The sequence below is a fragment of the Prionailurus bengalensis genome, chromosome E2, assembly GCF_016509475.1.
Source record: "Prionailurus bengalensis isolate Pbe53 chromosome E2, Fcat_Pben_1.1_paternal_pri, whole genome shotgun sequence".
In the NCBI taxonomy this organism is placed as follows: domain Eukaryota; kingdom Metazoa; phylum Chordata; class Mammalia; order Carnivora; family Felidae; genus Prionailurus; species Prionailurus bengalensis.
The window spans coordinates 35,231,067-35,251,278 of record NC_057352.1 but is presented as its reverse complement, the minus strand read 5'-3'; the positions used below and the strand labels follow the sequence as shown (position 1 = coordinate 35,251,278).

At 54.1% G+C, this 20,212-nt stretch overlaps 1 protein-coding gene across 1 annotated transcript in view; it reads left to right on the top strand.

The window, feature by feature from the left end:
• The window catches only part of CNGB1 (cyclic nucleotide gated channel subunit beta 1), a 50,192-nt gene that overhangs the window by 6,661 nt on the left and 23,319 nt on the right, over positions 1-20,212 (top strand). The window contains exons 8-16 of the mRNA XM_043599313.1: positions 1,097-1,172; positions 1,462-1,501; positions 1,857-2,040; positions 3,513-3,588; positions 5,151-5,187; positions 10,972-11,134; positions 12,050-12,133; positions 17,935-18,022; positions 18,717-18,753. Coding sequence (XP_043455248.1) covers positions 1,097-1,172; positions 1,462-1,501; positions 1,857-2,040; positions 3,513-3,588; positions 5,151-5,187; positions 10,972-11,134; positions 12,050-12,133; positions 17,935-18,022; positions 18,717-18,753 — 785 coding nt within the window. The remainder of the gene's footprint in view (positions 1-1,096; positions 1,173-1,461; positions 1,502-1,856; positions 2,041-3,512; positions 3,589-5,150; positions 5,188-10,971; positions 11,135-12,049; positions 12,134-17,934; positions 18,023-18,716; positions 18,754-20,212) is intronic.

Below are 20,212 nucleotides of genomic sequence, written 5' to 3'. Positions count from 1 at the left end.
GACCAGATTCTCCAGTTTTTTAGGAGAAGCTAGAAATTTAGGGTTTTATGGAATACTTAAATTTTAGATGTTGCCAACTAACTGAAAAATTTTCAGAATACTATGGGCCCACCAGATAAGCCTGGAACCTCCAGTTTGCAATCTCTGCTGGGGACCCGGAGTCATGTATTCACCTTCATTCACCCCATTCATTCATTCCTTCCCTTGTTCATTTGTTAGACTGCTGGGTTCTTGAGTGCAGGGACTTTTGTCTGGTCACTGCTGAACCCTGGTGCCTGGCACAGGGCCTGCCATAAGGAGGGGACTCAGCATGGAGGGGATGAATGAATGAATGTATGTGATTGCACTCATTCATTCATTCATTCATTCATTCATTGTTCCAGTCACTGTGGTCTATTTCTTTTTGTCCCCTGGAGGCTGCCCAGATCAGGGGTCCTCAGGGGCCACTCGGCTGACTCATGAGACCAGTAAAGCAACTTAGGATGAAGTCCCCCAGAGGACTTGCCAGCTTTCTTTTGGGGCCATACCTGGGGGGATGGGATCCCCTGGGAACGTGGGTTCCCCCTGAAGAGGGAGGGGCTGCCTGGAGGCCAGATGGATCTGGGACCCATTTGCCCCAGGGCTAGCTATATAATTTGCGGGGCCCAATGCAAAATGAAAATGCAGGACTCCTTTAAAAAAATCACTAAGAGTTTAAGATTGTGACAACCGCATGAATATCAAAAGTGGGCCCTTATAAGTATGGGGTCCTGTGTGACTGCACTGCTCACAGACCCATGAAGCCAGACCTATCTGTCCCAGGCACAGGGAGTCCCCCATGCTGCGTTCAGGTCCCCAGGCAGCTGCTGTTTCTCACCTGGGGCCCAGGTGGCCAAGGCTGGGCCTGCTGTTCCAGGCCTGGTGCAGCCATGGGTCAGAATTTGGGGCTGGCAGAAGTTGCCCCACTACCTGAGACCCTTCTAGAGTGTACAATACAAGGTCCCCACTGTGCAGAATGGGACCAGAGGTGAAGAAGGACTGGTTGAAGCCTGGGATTCCAACAGACATTCAGGTCAGGGTGATTAGGTTGCTCCACTGATCCCTGTCCCCTTTGCAGGCCTGGGCCCTGGCTGCTCAGGTGGCTTGAGCAGAATCTGGAGAAAGTGCTGCCTCAGCCCCCCCAGAGCTCCAAGGTAAGTGGAGGAAAAAGGGGGAGTAGGCAGATGACCACCTGGGAGGGTTTCTGGGTCCCAGAAAGGATGTGTGTAGTCCAGCAGGCTATCCCCAACCCCTGGGACACGTAGAGGGAGTGCTGTCCTCCCTGGAGGGTTCTCCTTGATGGAGAGGAGTGACTGCAAAACAGCAAGCAGATTCGTGGGGAAGGAGGGGGCCCCCTGCTGCCTGCCCTGGGCACCACTGGCTGGGGAGGAAGTGCACAGGGCTCACTTTGCTCTGTGACCTCACTCCCTGTCTCTGATCTAGGACTGGGGAGATGAGCCTGCAGATGCTGCCTTGGGCCCAGGTACAGGGAGGGGACTGGGGAGGGCTGGGCTGGGGGTGCCACTGGGGCCTGAGGGATCCTGGAGGAGGACCTTAGCCCTCACCAAGGCCAGGGAGGGGTTCAGGGCTTGTGGGGGCTGGGCTGTTGTGGTGGGCCTTGGAACCCCTCCCCAGTGCAGGCTGGGAAGCCAGTGGTGTGGGACCGTCCTGTGAGGTCTTGACAAGCCCCTTGAGCTTCCTGGGCCTCAGTGCCCTGTCTAATGAGAGGCATAATTGGAGTGGTTCCAAAGGGCTCCTTACTCAGTCCTGTTGGTGCCTGGGATCTGGTCCCCTGTGCCCATGAGGGATTGCATGGAGCCCTGCTTTGTCATCTTTAGACTCCTGCTCTGCCTGCTGCTTAGAGCCCCCAGGACCCCCTTTGGAAAGGGAGCCCATGCTGCAGGCCCCGGAGAGCCCCAACATGCCCACTGCTGGCCCCCTGGAGCCCAAGGAAGAGCCAACTTCAGAGCCCCAGGCCACCTTCCATGCTTCCTCCTTGCCGCCTGCTGGGGACCCTGCCAGGTGAGCCCCCCAAATGTCATGCCTTCCATGGGGAGCAGGATCAGTGCTTTGCCCCAGCCCAACATCCAACACTTCACTGAACATTGTTTGTTTGGTTTTTGTTTTGATAGAGAGAGAGAGAAAAAAAAAGAGAGTGTGAGCAGGGGAGAGGGGCAGAGAGAGAGAGAGAGAGAGAGAGAGAGAGAGAGAGAGAGAGGATTTTTTTTTAATGTTTATTTATTTTTGAGAGAGAGACGGAGCATGAGTGGGGGAAGAGCAGAGAGAGAGGGAGACACAGAATCCGAAGCAGGCTCCAGGATCTGAGCTGTCAGCACAGAGCCTGATGCGGGGCTCAAACCCATGAACCGTGAGATCATGACCTGAGCCAAAGTTGGACGCTTAACCAACTGAGCCACCCAGGAGCCCCAAGAGAGACAGGATCTTAAGCAGTCTCCATGCTCAGCACAGAGCCCAACACAGAGCTTGATCCCATGACCTGAGCTGAAATCAGGAGTCTGATGCTCAACCGACTGAGCCACCCAGGTGCCCCCAGACTAGTTTTTTAAATTTTCAAAGTCACCCATGCACTGGGGAGAAAATTTAAAGGGGTTTCTGGGGTCTCTTCCCATCAACAGCTCTCTGCCATTCAACACATTTTCTACCTACAAACAAGCTGGGAGGACATTTCTCCTTGAAACCAACACACAGACCATACAACAGCAAACTACATACCCTGTTCTGCATTTTGCTTTCTTCACCAAAAAGTACATCTCAGGGGCACCTGGGTGGCTCAGTTGGTTAAGTGGTTCAGGTCGTGATCTCAACGTCTGTGGGTTCGAGCCCTGCGTCGGGCCCTGTGCTGACAGCTCAGAGCCTGGAGCCTGCTTTGGATACTGTGTCTCCTTCTCTCTCTGCCCCTCCCCTGCTCGAGTCTCTCTGCCTCTCTCTCTCTTAAAAATAAATAAACATTAAAAAGTTAAAGACAAAAAACACATAAAAAGTATCTTAGAGGTGGTTTTATCTGGATTGGTCTGCTTCACTCTTTCAACTGTTTCGGAGTACTCTATTATAGAGTGGTACCAGCTTTTACATAACTTGTTTCTACTCTTTCACTGCAATCAGTGGCTTGTACAAGCATCATTTCACTCACATGCAAGTAAATCTGTAGGGCAAATCTGAGAACCTGGCATCGCTGAGCCAAAAGATGCATGCATTTAAAATCGGGATATGTGTTGCCAAATGCTCCTGCCCTGGCAGTGTGTGAGACACCTGCATGCACTTCCGGGGTGGGGGTGGCAGAGTGGGTGCTGAGCTACCTGCTGGGGTCTGAGCGGTACCCAGAGGGAGGAGGGCAACAGTCTTTGGGGCTAGAGACCTGGTTCTGGTCTGCCTTCTGGTGGGCTTGCTGTCTGCCTTGGGAGGGACCTGACTCTGGTCTCCGTTTCCCCGTGAGCCCCACCACTTAGACATGGCCTGCTTTCTCCCATTTGCAGGTTGATGGCTTGGCTCCGGCACAGGCTGGAGATGGCCCTGCCGCAACCCGTGCTCCATGGGAAGGCTGGTGAGCAGGTCTGTGCTGGGCTGGGGGCGGGGCCCTAGGGAGTGGTGGGAGGGGCCTTGCTGAGGCAAGGACTGATGGGCTGGGGGCGGAGCTCAGGCAAGGATCTATAGTTTGAGGGCGGGGCACAGAAGGCACGGAAGGCACCGAAGGAAGAAGGGAGGCTGCAGTGAGGCCCGGGGAAACAGCCTGTGTATCTAGTCAGCTCACGTTTATTCCACACACTTTCCCTGAGGGGCTGCGGCCACGGGGCTGAGAAGTGCTGGCCCAGCGTGCTAACCAGGAGGCCATAATCAGTGGGGGAGATGCTTCCATGGAGGGAGCAGAGAGGATGTGGGGTACAGAGGAGGACCCCCACCACTGCCCCCCAGCATGAAGGAAGGCTTTCTGGTGGAGGTGGCTTGCAAGCTGAAACCTAGGGAGAGGTAGCATGGGGGTGGTGTAGGAAGAGCCGTTCGGACAGAGGATCAGCAGGTGCAAAGGACCAGAGACAAGAGAGACCAGGAATGTTCTGGAAAGAAGTGGGGCTTGGGGCTTATAGGAAGCCAGAGAGCCCTGTGTGCATTTCTGAGAACCTAGGACTCTAACATGGATGGGTGGAGGGAGCAAGTCCTCTGTCACCTCTTCTTCCCCCTCTCCAAGAACCTGGCACCTGGTCCTTCTCTCTTGGGGACAACTGTATATCTTTTTTTAAGGTTTATTTGTTGACTGGTTTTTTGTTTTTTGTTTTTTTAAATGTTTATTTATCTATTTTGAGAGAGAGAGAGAGAGAGAGAGCATGTGTGGGAGGGGTAGAGGGAGAGGGAGAGAGAAAATCCCAAGCAGGTTCCATGATGTCAGCACAGAGCCCAACATGGGGCTCCATTCCATGAACCGTGAGATCATGACCTGAGCAGAGATCAAGAGTCAGATGGCTTAACCGGTTGAGCCACCTGACAACTGTCACCTGGAACTGGGAGGCGAGAGGCCTGGTCCCAGTCCTGGCTTCGGTAGGAGGTGGGCAGAAATCTTCAGGGCCCCCTTCCCTGCAGGCCGAGCCTGCAGGCTCTGTGTCCATGTGGCCTCTGCGGGTGGCTGAGGAAACACAGCTTTGGAGTTTTCCAAGAGGATGAAAAGGGCCTGGTGGCAGGAACATTCTGTGGTGAAGATGCCCCCACAGAAAGGAGGGGCCCCCTCGAGTACGGGGCTGGGGCAGGGGAAGGTGTGGTGCTTTGGGGAGAGGCCTCTCCTGCAGACGCAGCTTTGAGACAACCCTCCGGGGAGGGCTGGGAGGAGGTTTTCCCTACATGGAGAGTGGAGAGTGGAAGGTAGGCCGCTCAGGCAGGGGGCCCAGCCTGGGCAAAGGAGCTGAGGTGGGACCAAGTGGTGACCCAGGGAGGACAGTGCCTGGAGCACTGGGCGAGCTCTGAGAAAGGAGGGGGGGAAGCAGACCAGAGAGGAGCCAGGAGCCACGGGACCTTCTGCGGGTGTCCTGATAGGGGTGAGGAAAGCCCTCTTGCCCCTGTGTGTGCCGGGAGGGGTGGTGGAAGCAGGAGGCCGGTGAGGAGGACACGGCATTTTTCTCCCCATGCAGGAACCTGATTCCCCTGTGGCGTGTGACGTGCAGACCGGTAAGTGACACCTTAGTGGGTCCTCGTGTGTGTCTCCGAGAGGGTTGCTTGGTCTGAGTGCACAGTGGGGTGGTTGCTGGCCAGGCCTGAACTTACTTGGGGGCTACGTTTGGGGCCTCCTGACCTGGAGCTGAGAGAGCCCATGTCCTGCAGGCCTCATCTCAGGTCAGCCCGGCCAGGTAGCCAGAGCCTGGCCCAGGGCCACATGGTGGCTGGGGAGAGACGTGGTGGGGACCTGGCTTGCCTTCCAGTTTCTACCCAGAGAAAACAGTTGTGAGGCTGAGTCGGATGGATCCCCTTCCTCTGGGAACACCTAAAGAGAGCTCCCCACTTCCCCCTGGGCCGGTGGGTTTGGCTAGGCAGAGTCCCGGTGGAGGGATGAGGGGAGAGGCATGGGGTCTAGATCCCATAACTAGATCCCATAAACTCCAGCTCCAGTGAGGCAGGAGGGTTCCCCTTACCTATGGGTGGGGAGGGTGGGGAGGTGTGTGCTGCCTTTTATCCCAGCCCTGCACTAGTACTGAGGGATCGACTGAGGCTAGGAGGAGAAGGCCAGGGTCCAAAATCTGTTCTTCCTCCATTTCATGGCCTCGGGACAAGCGTGTGGTGTACAGGGCATTCATTCATTCATTCATTCATTCATAAAGGTCATGGAAGGCCTGCTATGTACCAGGCCTGTGATAAGTTCTAGAGGTGAACAAAGCAGAGTTGAGGGCCAGTGGGTGGTGGCCCTATTCCACCCTGGACACAGGCCCTCAGACCATGGTGGGGTCCCTAGGACCCATGTCCTAGGCTAGAAAACCCTAACTCTGCCAGGCTGATGGCGGTCTTTATGAGCACCCTGAGGGTGAGGATGGCCACCATAGCCTGGAGCATGGACAGACCAGTTGACCATGCAGCGGAGTCTGGCAGAGTCTGGCAGAGTGGCCATGGGAGGAGATGGGATTTGTATAATGGTGACAACGTTGTAAGGGGTAGGCTTCAGAGCAGGGTTTGCTCAGCCTCGTGGAGTCTGCGCAGAGCAGGGACCCCCATGGCTGTTGGGGCTGACAGAGGTACAGGGATTTGCCCAAGGTCACAGAGCAAGTTGTCACAGAGCGGCGACTAGCATCCGCTGGGCCTGGCAGCAGTTGTCAAGGTTAAAGGAACAGAAAATTCCTGGAGCACAGCTTCCAGAGTGGGGGCCACTGAGAGCTCTGAAGACAGAGCCCCTGGCCCTGTCTCCTCCTCCTCTCTGCTCCTCTGGAGGAGGCAGGGTGCTCAGCTGGCTGTGGACAGGACCTCCCCGTGAACCCGGAGTGTGTGGCTTGTGGGTGGGCACTGGGGCAGCGGGGCCAGGAGCCCAGTGTGTTAGCTCCCCAGGTTCTGACAGAACAAAGGACCACAAACTGGGTGCCTTTGAACAGCAGAAATGTGTTCTCTCACAGTTCAGGGTCCAGAAGCCTCAGCTCAAAGTGCTGGGGGGTCGGCTCCTCCTGGTGCTCTAGGGAGAAACCATCCCATATCTCTCTCCTGGCTTCTGGTGGCTGCTGGCAGTCCTCCGGGTCCCTTGGCTGCTAGCTGGCCTCCCATCTCTGCCTTTTCCTCCGTGTCTGTCAGATCTTCTCTCCTTCCTCTTATAAAGACACCAGTCATGGATTTAAGGCCCGCCCTAAATCCACGATGAGCTCATCTTGAGATCCTTAACTAATGACATCTGCAAAGATCCTATTTCCAAATGAGGTCACATTCACAGGTTGTAGGGATCAGGACTGAATATATATTTCGGAGGGACACGATTCAACCCACTCTATGGGGTGACCCTAAGGGGCTGGGGCAGGAGTTCCCTCTCCTGCTGCCAGCTCTACCCCCTGCCTCCCTGCCCTTTCATTCATTCATTCACGCACCTGCTCATTCATTCCCTCCGCCTGCCCACCCAGCCACCCACCCTTCTGTCTTGTTTCAGGCGTGGCGGCAGCGGGGGGCCTCTGAAACAAGAGAGAAGGGATCCTGGGAGAGCGCAGATGGACAAACGGACAGATGGATGGAAGGAGACAAGGGTGCCCTGAAGACCTGCAGGGAAGGGGGAAGAGGTGGCTGTTGACCCCATGCCCTCCTTGAACAGTGACCCCCCTGCCGCTCCCCACACTCCCAGGGTAGGTGAAGGGAGCCAGTCCCACAGCTCCTTCTCTGAGACCAAAGCCGGCGCCTTTCCACGGAAGCAAGAAGGGCAGCCAAGGGCAGCCTGTGGGACTCAGGCTAGACAGCAGGAGATTTTCCCACCAGAAGACTGTGGGGAAGCCCATGGAGGACTCTCTTTGAGAGGTCGCCTGCACAGCCCTCAGCGTGGTGCCTGACACACAGGCGGTGCCCCAGTGGGACACATTTTCTCCCAGAAGAGGATCCCCTTAGGCTAGGCTGTGTTCTCTCCCTCGAAGAGTTTGGGGTCCAGCGGTGGACAACAGCACATGACTTCGGTGACATTAAAAAGCATAAATTAGCACATCAAAGCTGCGATTGCATGATATATTTGCTTCAGATGAAGCTAAAATGAGTACTTAGGTTTGAAAAGTGGTTGAGTTAATGTGGCCCATGGTACTGGGGTAGCAGGAAGGAGGAGTTTGCCAGGGATCTTGATCCCCAGCTGGCCCACAGATGTCTGTGTTTGGGGCAAGGAGTGATTTTAAATATTAGAATTAGTTGCCAACATCTAAAAACAAGGTGGCTTTGCATTGGATAAGTCTGGCTTCTCTATAGCAATTATAATAGACCCATGCTGTGCTTCTGAGGACACTCCTGAGGGCAGGCGGCACATGCCCCCCCTTCACCTATAATACCATCTCCCTGGCTACCTAAGCCTTTGACTTTGAGACCCTTCAGGTCCCCAGTTGGCAGTGAGGGGAGGACAACCCAGGAGAGGGAATAAAGTGAGCAAATGGCTAGAGGTGGGAGAGGGAGAGTGTTGGGTACCTCAGCAAATCCCAAGTTTTTGATGCAGAAGTTAAAGCCAGAAAAACTGGGGCCTGGGATGCCTGGATGGCTCAGTCGGTTAAGCATCCAACTCTTGGTTTCAGCTCAGGTCATGCTCTCACGGTTTGTGAGATTGAGCCCCAAGTCAGGCTCTGTGCTGATAGCTCAGAGCCTGCTTGGGATTCTGTCTTTCTCTCTCTGTCTCTCTCTCTGCTCCTCCCCCATATACATGTGCTCTCTCTCTCAAAATAAATAAATATTGGGAAAAAAAAAGGTAGGGCCTGATCTTACAGGACTAGGCTATAGACAATGGGGAACCACTGAAGGTGGTTGAGCAGGGGAATGACTTCACAAAGACTACCCTGAGGCTGAGCAAGCGTTGGAGGCAGAGAAAGCAATGGAATCAGGGTTCTTGAGCTTTGGGCCGCATCCAAAGCATCTAGGACCCAGGCATGCCAGGGAGGATAAGCCAGAACTTGGGCTTTGCTGGCAACCCAGGGTCTGGTGCGGGCCTTGACCTAGATTTTATGCCTCCCGCCTCCCTGTTTGCTGATCTTGGAAATAGGAGCTCCTTCCTCAGATGCAATTGATGACCTTCACTCCTGGAGCCAGAACCCCATTCAGTTGCCCTGAGGGACATCCTAGGCTGGCAGAGAATGCTGGCCAGGAGGTGGCGGGACAATGAGGGGCTCCAGGAGCAAAGTTTCAGCCCCAGATGGAGCAGGAGTTTCCGTATGAGCTTGAACACCCACAGTGCTTCAGTGGCCCCATCTGGACCCAGGGGCAAGGCCCTGAAAAAGCCAGGGAGCTCTGACTCCGATGCCTAACGAGAGGGTCTCAGGGCTCCACCAGGCCTGCAGGGAGCTCTGCCACTGGATCTGTGTGGCCGAGTACCCCGTGCCTGCCCTTCCCCTCTGGTACCCTGGCCACCAGCCTCTTCTCAGAGCCGTAGAATCTCTGGCTGTAAAATGGGGATTGTATAGGGCATGGCTCAGCGGCCTGGCCCAGAAATGAAAGGAGGAAAAGCTTGTAAAATGCTTCCTCACTAAAACAGTATCTAAAAAGAAAGCGAGGATGTAAACAAAGACGGCATCAACTCTTCAGGACACCAAAGGCTGGGGTCATGCAGTGCCCAGCACGGAGAGGCCACCCATGCCAGGAGGCACTCAGGGGCATGTTTCTCGCCTGGGGTAGCACACCAGGGAATCGGGAGTCAGGAGACCTGGCAATGCCTCTGACATCCTTTGTGGCCTTGGGCAAGTCATTAGCCTCTCTGAGCTGGCTCTGTGCTTTATAAAATGGCGAGTACTATTGTCACCATGCTGTCACCATGCAGGGTTGCTGTGAAAGCTAATGAGCTCACGAGCCAGGGGATGTTTGTTCTGTCTCCCGTATGCCATTTGGGGACTTGTACCCCAAGTGGCTGCTCAGGGCAGAGATGCTACACTGTTACTGGATGGCAGTCTAGAATGACACGTGTGACATGTCCCACCACTGGATTCGGGGCCACGCTTGCATGAGCCTCCCCGGTCAAACCCCAGGGGTGTTTGTAGGGCTGGAGGGGCCAGGACCCGCGTGGAAAAGCCTAGTTCAGGATGCGTGTAGGGGATTTCCCTGGAGGGCAGGCGGGTGCCTCTGTGTGAGGCAGGATAATGTCTATACCTGGGAACCAGGAGGCAGGAGCAGGGGAAGACAGCTCTTGGAAAGTGGACATCCCTGTGCCTGGCACATGGGACACACCTTGTAACAGAAGCTGTGAACCTGTGTCTCAGTTTGCTCATCTGTAAATGAGGAAACAACATGAAAGAAGGAAAATAAAATGGGGGGGGTAACAATTATTCCCACCTCAAAAGGTTGGTTTGAGGACTAATTGAGTTAATCCATGTATATCATTAAGCACAGGGCTAGGAACATATAAGTGCTCGATAAATGTAGCTGCCATTATATTATTATTATTTTTTCTACACCATGAGCAATGCTTTCCAAAGTCACAGGATAAGACTTCAGACCAACTCCCATTTAAAGTCACTATTCATAATTTCATGCTTGGCTTAAGGATCACCAAGATCCTGGAGCTTTTTGGGAACACCTGATATCTAGACAATCTCCTCTCTTCTCCCCTTCGTCTTGACTACGGGGGACTTAGGTTCCTGATGGGAGTCCCCTGCACCCACTTCCGCCGAGCTCACAGCCCCACATTGTTTGCACTGTCAGGGACCTGAGTATGTGGAGAAATGGTGAAAATGACAGATCCTATCTGAAGGTGGGACCATCTCTGCCAGAAGGTCAATCCCCGCAGAAGCTATAGCCTCTAGGCCCAGGAGGGAAGGACTGCTAGAAATGGGTGCTGAGGTTATGAGCATTTGGTATGCTGTCACCAGTGGGCGGCATCTAGAGAACATGCAGGAGACAAGCTCTCTCTGTGTTCCTCTGGACATGTCGGGTCACCTTGCACCTGGGTGTGCCAAGGCAGACCCCAAGCTTGGATCTTCCGTATCTCCTATGATGCTGTGGTTAGAAGCATTATTTCTGCTTCTGCACAAACCTCCAAGAACGGGGGCCCTAAGGAGACACAAAAGCTAACTGTAATTGAAGCTCTATCTCAAAAGGAAAAAAAGGGGGGAAATGACCAGAAGGAAACAGGGTGAACGATCATGGGCTTCAGCCTGTCACTTTAGCACTGATCTGGCTGCTAACGGTCCTGTGGATAATGGTGCTGTTTCTGCTGCTTGGCTGAGAGCTGGCCCATGGCTGGTGATGGCCAAGGCCCCCTGTGTCGTCCCTGGGACTCAGAAGCCCAAGCCCACTCTCCCCTGTGCCCTGTGTCCCCTGCAGTCTGCATCCTCCCTGGAGGCCAAGAGGAGCCCGATCTCGTCCTAGAAGAGGTTGACCCTCACTGGGAGGAGGACGAGTATCAGGACCAGGGCACCAGTCCGCAGGGCTCAGAGGCAGCTCCAGCTTATGAAGAGGAGAATGAGGCCATGGAGGAGATGCCCAGGTGGGAACCAGAGAAGGCCCTGGAACAAATGATCATTTGGAAAGATAACAGGCACATGGTACAGAATCTCAAAGGTATCAAAGGACATAGAACAGGAGCCAAACCTGCCTCTACTCCTTCCTCCTCCTCCCTCCCCCAGACATCCAGTCCTCTCCCTGTGAATAGAGACAGTAGCTGCCAGTTTCTTCTGTGCTGGTCCAGGGAGCATCTGAGCATTTACAGGCATGATTCCTTTTTTTTCCCCCCCACAAGATAGCATATCACACGCACCTACTATCTGCAACTTGCTCTATTCATTCAACAATATACCTTGAGGTGTTTCCACCTTCAGTGCATAGAGATCATCCACAGATTGTTTTTTAACAACCGCATAGTATTCTATTGTGTGGATGTGCCAAGATTTATATACATTTGTGATTGCGAAATTTTGTTATTGTAAACAATTTTGCAACAAACACTCTTGCACATGCACATGAATAGGCCTGCAGGATAAATTTGCAGAAGGGGGGGTTCCAGGGTCATTGGGCATGGGAATGGGTACTTAGGGTAGTGATTACCCACTTGCCCTCCGTAGGGACATAATGATCTTTGTTCCCTCTAGCGATCTTGGTGATAACCCCTCAAGCTGTCAGGTCCTCAGGCCCATGACATACACTGTAAAGGTGGGGAAACTGAGGCCCAGAGAGGCTCAGAGGCTGACCCAGGGTTGCCACTAGGATGGTGGAGGCTGGGCCAGGCCCCTCATGCCATGGAGAGGCCTTGCTGCTAGAGGGAGCCTGAGGTTGCTCAAGTGGGGTTCCCCAGGTCAAGTCTTGGTTGAGATTTTCGGGTCTGGTTTCAGGGGTCATGGGACCTGAGGTGGACTGGGGGTGGGGCTGCAAGTGGGCTCACCTCCTGCTTCTGACCTCAACTCAGGGAGCTGCCCCAGATTCAAGAGGAAAGAGAAGATGAGGAGGAAGATGGAGAGGAAGAGGAAGAAGAGGAGGAGGAGGAGCCTAAGTAAGGCACTTGTGTGTTCTCAGCCTTCCCACAAGGGATGGCCCAGGGAGGGGTTACAGTGTGGGACGGGGGGGCTTTCAGGGTGGGGGAGCTCCTTCCTTTGTTCTGTGCTGTGTGCTGCTGCGTACTGACCAGGGAGGCTGGGGAAGCTGGGGGTCCCCCCCAGCACTCATAATGACCCGAGACTCATATTGCCCACCCCTTAACACCCTCCCAGATGCTTATACACACACACACACACACACACACACACACACACACACCAGAACACAGCCTCCTCGGGGTGGGGGGGGTTGTTGTGCTCACTCCCATGTCCCTAGATCCTACAACAGTGCCTGCTACAGCAGGCGCCAAATAAATGTCGGCTGAACGCGTGGATGGATGAGTGAATGGGCCCATGCGGGAGGCTCACAGCCCCTGTAATTAACCAAACCAAGGCATAGGGCTGTGTCCCCCTCCACACCGTCCATGACGGTCCCATGGGTGCCTTTGAAGGCTGTTCTGGATTCTGCTCTTCTGCCCATTAATGGTTGATTCTCCACCCACATCCATAAAGATTTCAACAGGAACACACAGAGAAGTCAGTTAAAAGAAAGGAGATCAGAAACCACTAACAGTTATAATCATCAAACTACATCTTAATTATTGAAACCACTGACAATCATTCTGTGACACGATAGAGGTGCTAATTAGCACAGTGGCAATCATATCATAATATATAAATTCATCAACCTGACATGCTGTATGCCTAAAGTTCACACAATGTTATATGTCAAACGTATTTCAATAATTAAAGACTGAGAGGAAGGTGTTCAGCAGTGCGGGACAGATGGGGAGGGGGGTGCGTGGGGAGATGAACAGCAAGCAGGCAGTTGGGCCTGAGCGTGGAGTCGGGGGTGAGAGGTTGGAGAATGAACGTCGGGAGTCTGGTCGTGTGGATGGAACCAGAAACCGCGGGGCTGGAGGAGATGCTGGGGGAGCCAGTGTGGACAGAGGAGAGGCCCAAAGGCCAGAGCAGAGCCAGGGAGATCCGAGGAAACAGAAGGGCCTGGGGAGGAAGTGCCCATGAGGAGGAGGGGGGGACAATGAAGAGAGTGGGGGGACAAGAAGAGTGTCCTGGGGGTTTTGAACAGGGGGGAGTGGTTTGCTGCCTCAAAAGCAGCCCGCATGTCGGGGGGACAGTGACACTGCAGCTGGTGGACATGGTGGGGAGATGATGCTTCAGAGGCTGGGGGCCAGATTGTGAAGACCTGGGACTTGCTTTCTCAGGAGCAATGGGGAGCCATTGAAGGTTGTTGAGCGGGGAAATCCAGACGTGATCTGGCAGCTGCACTGTGGGGAGACTGAGGCAGGGAGAGCCGTGAAGAGGCTGTCATCATGGGGCAGGCCAGACTGATTGCATCTGTGCCTTGCATTATTCCCTGTCCCTGTCACTCTGCTCTCTGTGGTGCCCCCTGGCCCACACCCTTCTTCGCTGACTTGTCCCTCTGGCCCTGGCCTGAAGCACGGGCTCTGCTTCTCCTGGCAGAGTGACCTGGGCAAGTGCACACTGCACAGAGCTTCTGCCTCCGCGTCTGTGGAACGGGGATACTAACACCTCTGTGAAACGGTCATGGGCCAGCTGTGTATGGGGCATATTAGGACCCTGGTCGCAGTGAGCGCGCCATCAAAGGTCATTGATGTTCTCATCCCCGCGGAGGGTTACTTTCAGTCCCAGTTGGGAAATAGTTATACCACGAGACAACACAGGACTTCAGGGCTGGAGGCCTGCTCCGTGTCATCTGCTTTTAGTCCACCTATCCCTTGTTCACATGGAATTTTTTCATCCTTGGCAGGAGACCACATGGCTACTTGTTTGCCTCCAGTGATGGGGAGCTCATGACCTCTTGAAGGCTGTCCATTCCATCCATATACACCTCTGATTATGAGATGACTTCTTCCACCAAAAATAAACGTGTCTCCCTATGGTTTCTGTAATGTGGTCCACATTCTGCCCTCTGGGCCCCTCAGAGCCAGGCTGCTCTCACTGACCTGTGATAGCCCGTCTCCTGGGTGAAGACTTAGGTGCCGCCTAGCTTTGTTAGTGCTGGTTTGTTAGTGCTCATGGTGGGGAGTTGTCCCCCGACTAAACCTGTGTGCCCAACACGGAGGCCTGAAAACCCCTTTATATGCCACTGCTCCTGAACTGAAATACCCCCCGAACACCAGTGATTTAGTGTGCTCGCACACATGCACTAACTACATGCATGTTCTCAGTGCACGGTACACGCAGGTACATGCACACGTATCTGCTCATACACACCTACACGGACACAGACACACGGGCTGGGCTGGGCACACACTTATATGTGCGGGTATGCACACAGTCATACCCACACACAGCCTGCATACGTGCACAAGCACATTCAGCACACTTGTTCACATGTCCACATGCACAGGCACATTGGTACATGCTTGCACATAGGCACGCTGTGCCCTGTGTGCATGCTCATGCACACAAACACACGTGTACAGTTACCCACAAGTGCTGCACACACATACATATTCATACAAATGTTTACCCAGAGTTTCAAACTCAGGGGACTTTTGGGCTCCGGGGCCCTAGGCAGGGACGCGGGCACTGGGTGAGAGAGCTGAGTGATCCCAGGGCCAGGACCAGAGGGTGTCAGGTGTGGGCAAGTGGACTGAGCTGTCACTGACTGGGGAAGGATGCTCTTGGCCAGCTTTGCAGAGGCACAGGGGTTACTGATGACGTGCGCGCGGGCCCTGGTAACAGGCAGATGGTCGCCTAGCGACCTGGTCTCTGCCGGCAACAGCTTGGCTTTTCCTAGCAACCACAGCCTTTTGGTCCCCACCTGCCCTCCCTGGGGGCATTTCTGCAGAGTTCCCCACCGCCTGCACACTCCCTCAATCTGATTAGAAGCAGGAAGGATCAGTAGCTCATCTGCTACCCGAGCCACACTGGCTCCAGAGCTGGCCTGGCAGGCTCGGGGGCTGGACCGGGGCTCTCCAAATTGTCTACCTGTGGGCACCCGACATGGGGCTTGGGATGAATACCATCGCCCCCAGCTGAACTCCTGCGTCATGGGCATTCTTATCGGCCAAGACAGCGAGACCCAAGTAGGTGGCTGCTTTGTCCTAAGGGCTCCCCTTCTTTCTTTCAGGGTGGGGGTGCCTGGTGAGGACCTTAGCTTAGGGGCACAGCCTGCCGGGGGACTTGGGGGAGGAGGAGCAGGATGGGCAACTCTTAGCTACTCCCTGCACTTTTAACTTGGATAGCTGGGTGGGGAGGTTCTCCGGGATGCCCACCTCAGCGAGTCTGTGTGATCCTCCACTTGGAAATCTCTGGGATTTAGGAAGTTTCTAGAAGTTGATGGCCTGCTGCTTCTGGGATGGGCAAGAGGGGGCCTTGGGCAAATCGCCGACCGGGAACAACATGACTTTGGGTACATAGCTCCCAAACAACCTCTGGTGGTCCTGACAGGGCCACAGTAGGGCTCATTAGGTATCTTGATAGCTGGAGATGTTTGTACAAGATGCTCCCTAATCCACGTGGGTGATTCATAACCCTGCAGGACGCTCCCTTCTCTAGTGTTAGTAGTAGTCATGGCAAGAACAATCGTGACTGCAGCTGCCATTTGAGTAACACTTGTTTGCTATGCCAGAGTCTGGGCACCTATTATTAATCCCATTTCACAGATGGGAGAACTGGGGCTTGGAGACAGTACCCTGTATGTCCAGGGGTGTACTGCCGGCAAGGGCAGAGTTGGTACCGAAGCAAACACTTGGTGGCCCAAACGAGGGGAATTGCTCGTTGGTGTTGATAGATGGAGGACCAGGAACAACACCAGATATGGGAAGTCTTTTCTGACTTTCATGAGACTCTCACTGGCCCTTCTGACCTCACTCAAATCTGTCAGGCTGTGCAGCCTGGGCAATTCCTCCCTATTTGACAGATAAGCAAACAGAGGCAGCCCGAGGGCTTCCCAGTGATGTGTTCAAGGCCATACAGTGATTTCCTGGCCTGATTCTGGAATGAGCAAGATCTCACTGGACTGTGGTAGTTCATTTGCCGGGCCTCTGTGTTCCGAGAACTGGGAAGGATGTAGTTCCCACCATACTTTTAGGGGCCTTCAAGAGCATTTTAATTTTTTAAAAAATCAGACACCAAAATGAACTTTTCGATGGAAGAGAATGTTTGAACATATGAATCTTCATATAAATGCAGTTACGGAATATAATTTTTATTTTACTTTTAAGGAGGAAGGAGCCCACAAAACCTTAAAGTGCCCAGGCCCCGTGAAAGTCATCATGTGCCTTGCTTTTGTGACTCAAATCTCTTTAAGAAAATCTGTTTCTTCCTGGACAGAGTGGGTAGTATGATCCTGACAGTTGAGGCCCCTTTTGATGGAAAGAGCTATGTAATGAAGGGAAATGAAGTGAGTTGGGTGCTCAGATCTCAGGACCCTGGACTTATTCCTCCGTGTCACATGGAGCAGAGGCAGGCAACCAAGTATTACGGACATGGCCTTGAGGGTCAGAGACACTTGTGTTTTATCCAGGCTTGCCTTGTGCCAGCTGTATGACCGTAGACAGGCCATCTGCCCTCTCTGTGCCTTTGATTGCTAAGCTAGGACCAGTCACAGCCCCGGCCTCTCAGTGTTGTTTGGGTGAGGATATGGGGAGCGACAGCCCATGGGGGCTGCTGTGACAATGTGATTGCTGACTGATTCCTGCTGCGGTCTCCAAACCGACTGGGGCTGCAGTTCTGTCCCCACCTCCTCACCCACTTCAGGAGGGCTGAGGCTTGGCCCTCTGGGGAGAAGGTAGTGAATCCAGGTTTTCTGGATGCCAGAGAGAACACCCTCTGTGAGCCCTCGCTGACAGAGGTTGGGTAGGGTGGGCCACTAGGAACCAGGATCCAATTCTAATTACAAAAGTCACATTGGCTCCTGGTTCTGAGTCACCATTTTAACCCAGAGGCTGCACACAGGCATCTAAGGGTCCAGTTTCGCTTGTAGACCAGCTCTTTTATCTATATATTGCTATGAATATATTAATTTGGATTAATTATCAGCACTTGAAGATTGGAGATTCTACCTTTAAAACATGTAGTTCAGGCTCCTCTTGAAAATCAGAAGATTTTTCTAAGCCAAGTGGGGTTGCTGACTCAGATGAGCACAGATTCTCTAACCATAGCCCTCTCTGCACCCCTGGCCCCTGTCACCCATGTACACCTGGAGCCTGGGCCAGGGACCCCTGAAACCTTCAGCAGCGGTAGTGTGGCTCTGATCTCATGGCATGGAAAGAACCAGGGCCCGCATTCGAGGTTTGTGTGGTATAAGACAATCTGCAGTGTGATTTTGGCCGGGTCACATTACCTCTCTGGGCCTCACTTTTCTCGTACTCCCTGCCCTGCCTGCGTCACCAAAGTTTCCTGGAGACTCACAGAGGGGAAATGCCTTTGTGCCCTTTGGTCACACCCACCCAGAGGACAGTTCCTCAAACCATCCACCCTGCTTTTCCTTGTACGTGCTATTCCCCCTTCCTGGACCCCCTTCCCTATTCCTCATGGTCAACTCATCATCCCTGAGGTCCAGCTCAGAGGCTACCTCCTCCAGGCAGGCCTCCTTCCTAGGCAGAACTGGTCAGCCTGTCCCGTGTGGGGAGCCTCATGAGGGTGAGGACCTATTCTTGGACATCTTTGTGTACCAGCTCCCAACACAGGGCCTGGCTCTCAGCAGGGCTCAGGAAATGTCTAACACTCCTAACGCTAGCCCTTTCCTCCCCCTCGGTCGCAGCGTCCTGCTGGATAGCTGTCTGGTGGCACAGGCTGGCGAGCACCCGAGCGGAGTAGGCAGGACCCAGCCCCAGGAGGCCGCCCACCAGGTATGGAGCCACACCAGGCCGGGTACCCAACTACCTCTGAAGCCTGGGTGGGCATCAGCAGAAGGGGCTGGGGCTTTGTCTACTTTGTTTACAGGAGGAGTTTCAGCTGGCAAGGTGCCCACTGGACCGGGGAGCAGGGTGGTGGGTACGGAAAGCCTTGCTTATGCCGGAGGTCAGTGGTATCAGGAAGGGCCTGGGGTGACGGGCCCGTGGGTGGGGAGCAGCTGGACCTGGACACCGAAGTCCTCACATGGTTGTGTGACCCTGGACAAGTCACCTCCCCACTCTGGGACTCAATGGCCACCTTTGTAAAATGGGGTTAACATCCCCTCCCTGGGGTGTCGCACACAGTTGTATACTGTGGAGTGCAGCACCCAGGTAGGGAGTGCTGTTGGTGGCCGCTTTAGTTGTTTGGGCCCCACCTGTACAGGGCTGCGTGAGAAGGCCCCCTGTTATAAGTCACCGATCCAGGTGTTGGGGCCCAGGGCTCCTGTATGCCCTACTCTCCACACAGTAGAGGCCACCTCCTGGGATGCCCCAGAAGGTGGGGTGGCAGGGCCTGATGGGTCAGGCAGGGTAAGGAGGGGAATCGGGGCCCATGAAGACTCTTGAATACAGATCTCCCAACAGGGTCTGGGAGGGCCGGGAGGAAGGTTGATGGTCACAGCTTCTGTTTGCACTTCCCTGTTTGCAGGAGCCACAGGAGGAGGCCGTGGCTGCCAGCCCAGAAGGTAGGTGTGTGGTGGGGGTGGGGCGCACAGAATGTTGAGGATACTTTCAGGCTGGGGATGGCCTGGCCAAGGGCACCCATCCCTTCTCCCTCCATCCCTACACCTGTCTCACCTCAGGCCACATTAGCAGAATTTGGTGATGTATTCCAAAGGCCCAGGGGCGTTGCCGGAGGCTCCCAGGACTCCAGGAGGCCTGCAGAAACCCCGCTTCTAGTCAAGCCCTCCTGCCACCCCTCGCTGGGAATGCAGCTCTCTGAACTGCCATCTAAAGAGGGTTTGGCAGCAACGGAGCATGTCTGAGTGGGAATTGGCACCCAGGCTTGCTAAGGGCCCATCCTAGACTCCACGTGTCTTGATGAGCTTTTCTTTCCTGCTAAGATTCCCAGGCTGTACCCAGCACTTTGCTATTATTTACCATCCCCACCCCAAGCCTGAGAACTCCAGGGAGGGTGGGGCAGAGTGTAGAGGACCCGAGGATAGCCAGGCTGGGGAGCCCAGAGCAGATGGACATGGAGCCCTGGCCTCATAAGGCTCCGTGTTTCTTAAGCCAGCCTGTGAGGTAGACAGACCATTTTACAGATGAGAAAACTGAGGCTCCAAGTGCTCAGGACGTGGCTGAGGGACCACTCAGACCTGCATTTCACTCTTGGCTCCTCCCTCTTCCTTGCTGTGTGACCCGGAGCCAGGTGTGTGACCTCTCTTAATTGTGGCTCCAAATCAAGAAAGACAGGGCAATAATAGTACCCACCTCACAGGGCATTTGGGCAGAGTAAGGCGGACAGTGTGTCGAAGGTCCCCAACACCGTGGCTGGCACTGAAGCAGGTGGCCATAACGGGGACCATGATGCTTGTGTCCCAGGCAGCCAGTGACTGACACGGGACTGGACGCAGGTGTCCCAAACTTGCTCCCCACCTGGTCTTTGAAAAACTTCTTCTATTAACTTCAACACATTATCCGTAGGAAACCTACTAAGTCTGCAGCCCACGTGGATGAATAAGACCAGCGTCACTCGGGTGCAGACTCAGGTTCTGTGGGGCTTGTTCCGCCCCCTCCCCCCAGTCATCTGGAAGCAGGTGGCCTGGGAACCACACTCTGAGAAACACTGAGGCATGACCATCTGTCTGTCGCTACTCATAAGTGTGGAGCTGGAACCGGCAACTTTGGAGGTCACGAGGGAGCTGGTTAGAAATACAGAATCCCAGGCTTCACCCCAGACCTGCTGAACCAGAATCTGTGTTGTAACAAGATCCCTGGTGGTTTGTTTGCACATCAGTGTTTGAGAGGCAATAGCCTTGAGCCCTGGTTCTCAAACGTGTCTGCACATCAAAATCATTTGGAGAGATTTTAACAATCAGACATTTCCAAATGTCCCCAAGTGATTCCAATGTGAGGCCCAGGAGACGTTCCTGCTTCTGGTTGGAAGTGAAATTCATTGAGCTCCAGAGTTTCTTTGGGATG